The 10,000-nt window shown below is 38.9% G+C and overlaps 1 protein-coding gene across 1 annotated transcript in view; it reads right to left on the bottom strand.

Moving 5' to 3' along the window:
- ptprsb (protein tyrosine phosphatase receptor type Sb) overlaps nt 1-10,000 on the bottom strand; it is a 116,625-nt gene that overhangs the window by 76,162 nt on the left and 30,463 nt on the right. The window contains exon 6 of the mRNA XM_079434799.1: nt 7,669-7,857. Coding sequence (XP_079290925.1) covers nt 7,669-7,857 — 189 coding nt within the window. The remainder of the gene's footprint in view (nt 1-7,668; nt 7,858-10,000) is intronic.

Below are 10,000 nucleotides of genomic sequence, written 5' to 3'. Positions count from 1 at the left end.
AAAAAGGAAATGCTTGCAGATTTGTTGGGTACCAAAGCTCAAGGGGCGTTAATACGTTCACGTTTTCAAAGCATCTCACAAATGGATGCACCATCTAAATTTTTTTTCAATTTGGAAAGAAAAAACGGCCAAAGCCGTATCATTCATTCATTACGCTCGGATATAGGGGAAGAGCTTACTGAGCCTAGTGAGATACGCAAACATGCTGTTGGATTCTATTCAAACTTATATAAATGTGAATTGTCTCAAAGAGAAGATAATGATTTTATTTTTCTAAATGATCTTCCAAAGATTGATGAAGAGTCTAATATTATGCTCGAACAAAATTTGTCACAAAATGATTTATATACCGCTATGATGAGCATGGAAAATGGAAAGACTCCTGGCATTGACGGGATTCCTGTTGATTTTTATAAAATGTTATGGCCAGTAATTGGAGAAGATTTTTTTTTAGTTCTTAATGATAGTTTGAATAAAGGATTGTTACCGTTAAGCTGTAGAAGAGCTGTTATTACCCTTTTGCCCAAGAAGGGAGATCTCCAAAACATAAGCAATTGGAGACCGATATCTCTTTTATGTGCAGACTATAAAATTGTATCAAAGGCTTTAGCTACAAGGTTAAGTCAAGTTTTGAGTCAAGTAATACATCCCGATCAGAATTATTGCATACCCAATAGGTCAATCTTCGATAACATCTCATTGGTCAGAGATGTTTTGGAGGTTGCAAGGCTATTTGGTGTAAATGGCGGTCTAATTTCGTTAGATCAAGAAAAAGCCTTTGATCGCGTAGAGCATGCATATCTGAGAGAGGTTTTAGAAGCTTTTGGTTTTAGTCCGGTTTTTATAAATATGATTGAGGCCATGTATCGTGACATTGAGAGTGTTCTCAAAGTCAATGGTGGTTTGAGTGCTCCGTTTAGGATTCAGAGGGGAGTGAGACAGGGATGTGCCATGTCAGGTATGTTATATTCCCTGGCTATTGAACCTCTGCTTCATAAATTAAGAAATGAGTTGAGTGGTTTTACTATACCATACTGTAATGTCACGTTGCACCTTTCTGCCTATGCAGATGATGTAGTTGTTTTTATATCTGGTGCTGATGATATTGAAAAATTGAAGATTATTGTTAACAGTTTTAAAAAAATTTCTTCTGCAAAAGTTAACTGGGGAAAAAGTGAGGCCCTTTTAATGGGCGATTGGAATAGAGGTCCTCCCAGTTTGCCTGGAGGTTTAATTTGGAAGAAAGGCGGATTTAAATATCTTGGCATTTTTTTAGGGAATGATGACTTTGTTACAAAAAATTGGGATTGTATGCTAGAAAAAATCAAAGGACGTTTGCAGAAATGGAAATGGCTACTCCCCAAACTGTCTTATCGAGGTCGTACGCTCATAATCAACAATCTGGTGGGCTCCTCTTTATGGCATAAACTTGCTTGTGTCGATCCGCCTCTGGGACTGTTACCAAAACTTCAAGCAGAAATGGTCAATTTTTTCTGGGACAATTTGCACTGGACTCCTCAAAGTGTGCTTTTCCTGCCAAGGGACGAAGGAGGTCAAGGATTGGTGAATCTGGTCAGCAGAGGAGCGACTTTTAGGTTACAGTTCATTCAGCGACTGCTGATGGGTCCCCAGAATCTAGTGTGGAGACCATTAGCACAAACCATTTTATCTGGGGTGAACGGAATGGGACTTCATGCTGCACTGTTTTTGACGGACTGTACTCTCCTGGATTTGTCTAGACTACCTTCATTTTATAAAAGTCTTTTTAAAGTGTGGAGACTTTTTAAACATAAATGGACAGAGTCAGCCACCTCTCTTTTCTGGTTGCTTGAGGAACCTGTCGTGTTTGGAAGTCGCCTTGATGTGTCAGGAGTTGACCTTCCAGGAATAAAAGACTTGCTTGTGTCAAAGAAGCTATTGCAATTGAAAGACATTGTTGAAAAAGCAGGACCTGGACTAAAAAATGTAGAAACTGTGGCAATACATCTGGGAATAAGATCAGTGAGATTTGTTAGAGGTTTTCTGAACAAACTGGATGGGGTTTTAAACTCCAAGGAAAAAGCTCTACTTGAGAGTTACAGTATGGGTGATATTGTCCCTGATGCTAATGACCTCTTCCCAGACATCAGAAGTACACCTGATCTTGAAGAATCCTCACATAATAGTCCTCTGTTGTGTTTGAATACAAATGAAAATGTTGATTTTTGTACAGTTAAAGGAAAGATCTTATACAAATGTATTGTGAAGGTAATAAATAAACATACATTAAAAGACAGAATTGACACAGTTTGGAGAGACAAACTAGGAGTGGTAGAGGAAATAAAACCAGAGTGGAGAGTACTATACAAACCACCATTGACTAAAAGAGCAGGTGATCTTCAGTGGAGAATACTGCATGGTGCAATCGCTGTAAACGCCTTTGTGACGAAATTGAATCCCACTGTAAATGATAATTGTCCTTTCTGTTCAGAGAGAGAAACAATATTCCATTGTTTTATGAATTGTGACAGACTTTCTCCACTCTTTGATCTTTTAGAATTTTTATTCTCTTTATTAGGGATTTCTTTTACAAAGCAATGTTTTATATTTGGCTTCAAGTATAGTAGACTACAGAAATATAAGTGTCAATTAATGAACTTTATTGTTGGTCAGGCCAAATTAGCAATTTATATTTCCAGAAGAAATGAAATAGAACAGAGAAATGGGCAACATATTGTTTCAGTTTTTAAGAATATGTTTAAATCAAGAATTCTTGTAGATTTTAATTATTACAAGATGATGAATGCAATCAATGTTTTTGAGATTGAATGGTGTTGTGATGTTGGTATGTATTCTATACTTAATAATGAGTTGTTTTTTATATGTGACTTAAGGTAAAATCATGTAGTGTTGTTGGTTTTTTTTTGTTGTTGTTTTCTTCTGTTAAATAACAAATAACTGTTGTTTAATAAAGCGTGTTAAAACTCAAAACTCTCTCTCTCTCTCCCTCTCTCTCACACACACACACACACACACACACACACACTCACACACACACACACACACACACACACACACACACACACTCACACACTCTCTCACTTACTCACACACTCTCTCACTCTCTCACTCACACACTCTCTCTCTCTCTTTCACACACACACACACACACACACACACTCACTCACACACACTCACACACACACTCACAAACTCACACACTCACACACTCTCTCTCTCACACACACACACACACACACTCTCTCTCTCTCTCTCTCTCACACACACACACACACACACACTCTCTCTCTCTCTCTCTCTCTCACACACACACACAGATCTTTGAATCTCAGTCCAAGCTTCACGTGTTCATCATTATTTCTGTTGGATGGATTTCTGCAGCTGCAAACAGAAGCGTTACTGAATATAATCAGTGCAGGAGAACGAGGGAGAAACGAGGAGAGAATAACAGATGAACATACGCAGACACCACAGAAGCACCGCAAAGCATCATGGGAACACGGAGCCAGGGACAAACGGAGATCAGGGCAGCGGGAGACGAGGAGATGGCAGACATGTGGCAGACGAGTCTTTTAGTTTGATCTGCGTTTCATTAGTGCTCTTAACTAGCCATCGAGCGATGAAGAAACAGCTGGAGATCTTCATGAGGAGCACACGTCTCTCTCTCTTGCACTGTCTGTCTGTGTGTCTCTCTCTCTCTAGTGCTAATGATACTCGCTCACCTTCCTCCAAATCGCTCTGTCATCCATCTGAGAGAAACCTGACACTCAATCAGTGCCCAAAATTATCGCTTTTCCAAACCTGCGACACTAAACTAAAACACAGACTCTAAATCTAATGATGATGCTGTTTCTGCTGCTTTAAAGAGAGTTCTAGAATAATAACTTCACTCCTGATGAACATCTGATGCTGTTATTAGACAACATCTGAGTTTGAGATTCTTTTTAGTAAATGTTTGAATCTTTGAATTGAATCAGTGAATTAGATTATTAATTCCCCTGAAACTACAGAACATGTTTCTATTAAAGTTCTCAGCAAACCGGTCGGTAAAACAGTTTTATGTACTCTTCTAAGCTAATTGTTATTTAGGTTTGGCGTTAGCCGTGTGTTAATTCTGGACCCTGTTCAACTGGAAAAATAAAAAGATTCAACAATAAATGTACAAAAAACACAGACGAACAAAGATGATTTCTTAAAGCTGCAGTCCGTAACTTTTAACTCTTTGTCGCCCTCTATGTTTGAAAACCTGGAATTGCAGTTTCTTGGTAAATTATCTTCCGTGCGCGGGATTGTGATCCGGTGCTCCGGCACGGCTCCAGCGCGGATGAATCTAATGTTTTGAGGTGAATGTGTAGCTGTCAGTCACTGCACCGGTGTGGATGTTTACTGTGCTTCGCAATCACAGATTAGTCTACATCTTAGAATATATGACCCAAATAAGAATTTTCACCGTATATTGTCATCTGAACAAGTAACAAGTCTGCCACGTTTGTTCTGACCGACTGAGGAAAGAAACATTACAATAAATCGTGCTACCAACGGTGATTAAATCTAAAGATCAGTTAGCTCTTAACACAGTATTATCATTGTTATACTTTGTTCTCAAATTATTAATGTTAACAACATCAGCATTGCATGACTATGAGTATAGTATTAGTGTGTAGATTTCAATTTCTGTACAGTCTAATCTAATTTTCATAGCATTCAAATTTCATATTAAGAAATTCTTTTAATCCAAAAAGCAAATTGATCTTCCTTCAAACTGGTTCTATTTAAAATACAAACACTTGTGTAATCCCACGTTGGCTATCTGTAATCAGAAGAATATAATTCCACTCACATGTGTCTCATAAACACACTCCTTTCTGGATTACAATCTGCCATCAAAATGATCAATTTAATTATTCCAGCTGCTGTGAGAACAGGCTGTAAATGATCCGTCACCTGCAGGATCCTCACGTGTGATAGCATACTAGCCGGGAAAACGTCTTTATGTTTACAGACGTGACGTAATAATGCAGTGCCATGCTCCAATTTCCCACAGAAACCTACCCGTACCACTCAAATTAGAAACATTATTATAAGATAACCGCTGTGAATCGGGCTGAAGTAAGGTGATAGTTTTGAACACTGGCTGGTTATGTACTTATGATAATTTTTAACCAAAAAAAGTTCAGGACTGCAGCTTTAAAGTGATAGTTTCACCCAAAAATGTGAATTCTGTCATCAGATCTTTGTAAACTGGAATTATTTTTAAGAATGTTGGTAATCAAACAGTTGTGGTTCCCACTGACTTCCATTATATGGACCAAGAAATACAATACAGGTCAATGGGAACCACAACTGTTTGATTACCAACATTCTTCAAAATATGTGCTTCTTGTGTTCTGCAGAAGAAAGAATGTCTCTGTAACTGGTTTATAATGACAAGAGGGCAAGTAGATCGATTTTGGATGAACTATCATACTATTTTTACAGATTTTAAAAGAAAAATCATCAGATTTTTAGAGATGATTATTTTTTATAATTATTTTATATGATTTATATAATTATTGTACCCTTAATCCATTACACAAGCCAACTTAGTTTAATAGTAATTATTAAGCTTTTATTTTAAGAGAAAAATACTAAGTAAGAAAATCATTTTTTGCAGTGCAGGCCCAGATGAAGCTCCAAACTCATTCTGCAGAACAACAAATGATGTGTGTGTGTGTGTGTGCATCTGTTTTTGATTAATTAAGACCTGTTTCTGGAGTCTGCACTAAAACAAGTGTCTCCTGATGTCGGCGGTGTGTTTAGTTGTCGAGCGGCTCGGGCGAGCTCGGCTTCACCTCTCATTAGGGAACAGGTGCAGTGAGCGAGATCAGGCTCGTTAGGAGGATCGGGGGGACGAGGGGCATGTTTATCACAGGATGACATGAGCGGAGCGCTAAACATATGCCATCGACCCGCGGGAGAGGATGAGGAGAGTTTGGTTGGTCTAGAAAAAACAGATACTCACCAAAGACTCCTGAGAAAAACACACAATGAGAAAAAAACACAACGAAAGCTTTGAGAGACAGCAGCGCAAACACACTTCATACAACACAAATGATCCGCTCACACATCAGACTGATTATATATCAGTACTAGATATAATCATATACATCATATACATTAATCCTATGGATTAGATTTATGTATATATATACATGAGCGTGTATAAGCGAGGGATAACGTACAGCCAGCAAACAAACGCTGTACATGATCTCGCTTATTCCACGACTACTTACCAAATAAATCAGCAAATGGAGATGAAACATTGATTTAAGCATAAATGATTTTACTGAGTGAGCGTGAGTGAAATGAGAGATGGAGGAACTCAGCGAACGCTTAAAGAGTTTAGCATCATTATTCATATATATGAATCTGAATCAATCACAGCTCCAGAGAGATGCTTCAGAAACACCTGAATATATTTAATATGCTTAATGTTTAATCAGAAGCATACGGGGTGAATCCAGTCATTGTGTGTATGTGTAATTTCACCCTAAATGTAGCTATAAAAGCAGAACTTGAGAACTCATGCTTACAGTGGACACATTTCAGTCATGTGATTCAGAGTCATGTGATTTACAGTCAAAGAGCCAGATTTACTAAACAGGGCAAATCAGCGTTACATCGCAATTCTACAAAAGCGCCGATGGGACGGGGAAAATTCTGCATGTGATTTACTAACAATGCACACATTAAAGAACACAGACGCAACAGATCATTTCCATAATGACCAGCGCAATCCACCGAGAGCAAATTACCGCCTGCTTTAAGACATGCTTTTTGGGAGTAAAATAATGGCGCAAACGTTAGTAAATCTCGTTGCGTGATTCATTTTAATAATCTCCTCCCATAAATTGTGTGTCTGAAATGGAAACTCCTACAAATGCATATTCAATAAGATCAGGTGCAAAAATAACTGTCCATGCCTTTTCAGCGCTAATTCATCACTGTGTCTTTAGTACACTGCACTTAGTTAGTGTTTGTGTCTTGTTTTCTAGTACAAATATCTAAACAATCAAGATGCTTTTACTTGACAAGCAAAATGGCTTAAGATATTAAAGAAATTAATGTTAGTTTTTGGTTAAAACAAGCTAAAATACCTGGCAATGGGGTAAGAACAATCATCTTAATTCAAAGTCTAAACAAGATGATTTATCTTGCCCCGTTGGCAGATATTTTAGCTTGTTTTAAACAAAAACTAAATTAATTTTTTTCGAAAAACAAGACAATATCTTAAGTCATTTTACCTTTAAAGTTCATTTATCTTGATTCAAGAATTTTTCGATATTTATACTAGAAAACATGACAAAAATACTATGTACGAAAATCATTTTTGCAGTGTAAATCCTGACAGTACTATTTTAATGCCAAAAGACGGTTTGCGCTGGTGTAAGCTGTTACTAAAACTGGCCCAAAGTCATCCAATCTATCTCTCGTAGCTCCCGGCTGTGGTTAAAATCTCAAAGTAAGTGGTCATTTCAGAAATGACCACCTTTCCAAGCGCCGAGCGCGACAGTAATCGAGAGGAGACCTCTGTCTGTGTTCCCTGCTAATCTCAGCAATCACTGCGTGAAGAGTCTCCTCATCATGATCTCCACAATCACAGCCCTGACGTCTGCTGTGAATCCGTACCTGATCGCAGCTGCTTGATTCTCCCCTGGCTGAGCGCCGGCTCCACGGGCAGAAAGTCCTTGAACCAGGAGATCTCGGGGTCGGGGATCCCGCTGGCGGCGCACAGCATGGTCGCGGTCCGGGTTCGCTCCACCACCTTCAGCTGAGGACCCATGTCGATGCTGGGGAAGCCGAAGGGCAGCAGGTCCTCTGCAGAAGAGCAGATCACATCAGAGAAAGAGCCGTGTTAACCTGTACCTCTTCAGATCCATGAAGTACACACCACAAACTGTAGAGATGGACATCTAGACAGAGTCAGCTCAAACACTACAAGAAACAGGTCAGAGTACATTTATTCAGGAGCGTTTCTATCCGGTTCATCAGGCCACCATCAGAAAACTTCCCAATGTTTTGATACTCTTTTTTTGCATATTGTTATATATACAGCACTGCTGGAAATACTAGTGATCTAATCATTTTGGCCAGCACTGTATGTTTATATAAATTCATTGCTGACTAATGATAAAAGTCATTCATGTTTTGTTTCCTACAGTACAATGGATTATGAAATATCTACCTCATTTGTCGCCACTCTTTTTGTTTTCTGTCTTACAGAAATATCCTGTCACTATTAAGTGTGTGAAATCACTGCAAACGATTCAGTGCGTCAGTAAACTGTCCGAATTACTCGAAATCATGAACAAATTCAGACATCACTGCAAACCTGTAAACTTGGCATCACTAGTTCTGATAGGAAACACACACGACTGCTGAGTATTATCAGCATCCAGTCATCTCCACTAATATTTTACACAGTTAAAGGGTCTGATTTACATTTACACATTTAGCAGACGCATTTATCCCAAGCGACTTACAAAAGAGGAACAAATGCAATTAGCCAACAATAATCAAAACATGCAGTGCCAGGTTTATTAGAACACTAGATTAGGAAGCGAGCTAGACAAGAGCAGAAATAGAAGTAATGTGCATTTTTAATGTAATGTTGGATAGCATTGAACAGATCACGGTTACAGAGGAGACGGAAACCTTTGGGAAACCTGTCTGGAAACAACACTCTGGAAGAAGTGAATGTGACTGAAGCGGTTCCACCGGAGACAAACACACTGATGGTTTAGCTAGTGTTTAATAAAAACAAAAAGAGCAGCATCCATTGAGCTGGAGGACAAACGCGGCTGTACTTCACCGATGCGAGTCCAAACGCCACCGCAGTAGTTGTTCTAAACGTATTGCCAGATAAACGTCCTCATCAGCGCTTGGAAGGCAGTTGATTAAAAACTCTTTCTCGCATCTGTTCACATTAGCGGCCCACTTACGAGGGAGTTTAGATGAAATGATATTGACACAGCGGCACCCACCCACTTCCAGCATATCGCTTTCAGTGGGCGGCATTCATTATGCTGATATAAATAAAGCAGTCATCTCCTCCAAACCACTGAAATTATCAGAGGTAAATGGGAGCAACAAACACGTCTGGCGCTGGAATGGTGAAGTTGCACCGTGTAATTATGTACCTATAATCACTGCGCACGCGTTCACCTAACCATCAATTACACGTTACACAGCACCGCTCGCCAGCTAAGATCATTATTTGTTCGCTTTAATTAGAGATGCAGCAGAGAAGAGGAGGTTACAGTAAACGCAGGCACGAAGGGCATCATTTGCTCATTTTGGGGTGCGAGAGGTCGTCTCGATAAGAGCTGAGTCTCTGAGATCTGTGTTTGATCCAGCGGTGACGGATCGGGGACAGATCATGAAGGAATGAGGGATGCACCAGGATTCTGACTAGAACCAGAAAATCTGAGCATATCACACCAGTCCTCAGGTCCTTACACTGGCTTCCAGTTACATTTAGGATTGATTTTAAAGTACTTTTACTCGTTTATAAGTCACTCAATGGCCCAGGACCTAAATATATTGCTGATATGCTCACTGAATATAAACCGAACAGACCACTCAGATCATTAGGATCGAGTCAGTTAGAAATACCAAGGGTTCACACAAAACAAGGGGAGTCTGCTTTTAGCTATTATGCCACCCACAGTTGGAACCAGCTTCCAGAAGAGATCAGATGTGCTAAAACATTAGCCACATTTAAATCAAGACTCAAAACTCATCTGTTTAACTGTGCATTTGTTGAATGAGCACTGTGCTATATGTCCCAACTGACTGCAATTTTCTTTAAATTTATTTTAAATCAATTTCTATATAATTTTAAAATTCCTTGTTTTTATTATTTTTATTTCCATGTTTTTAATGTCTATTTCACTTTCTTTCATGTAAAGCACTTTGAATTACCACTGTGTATGAAATGTGCTATATAAATAAACTTGCC

Source organism: Barbus barbus (genome assembly GCF_936440315.1).
Source record: "Barbus barbus genome assembly, chromosome: 15".
Lineage (NCBI taxonomy): Eukaryota > Metazoa > Chordata > Actinopteri > Cypriniformes > Cyprinidae > Barbus > Barbus barbus.
Note: the sequence above shows the minus strand (reverse complement) of the source record. Positions and strands in the feature narration are given on the sequence as shown.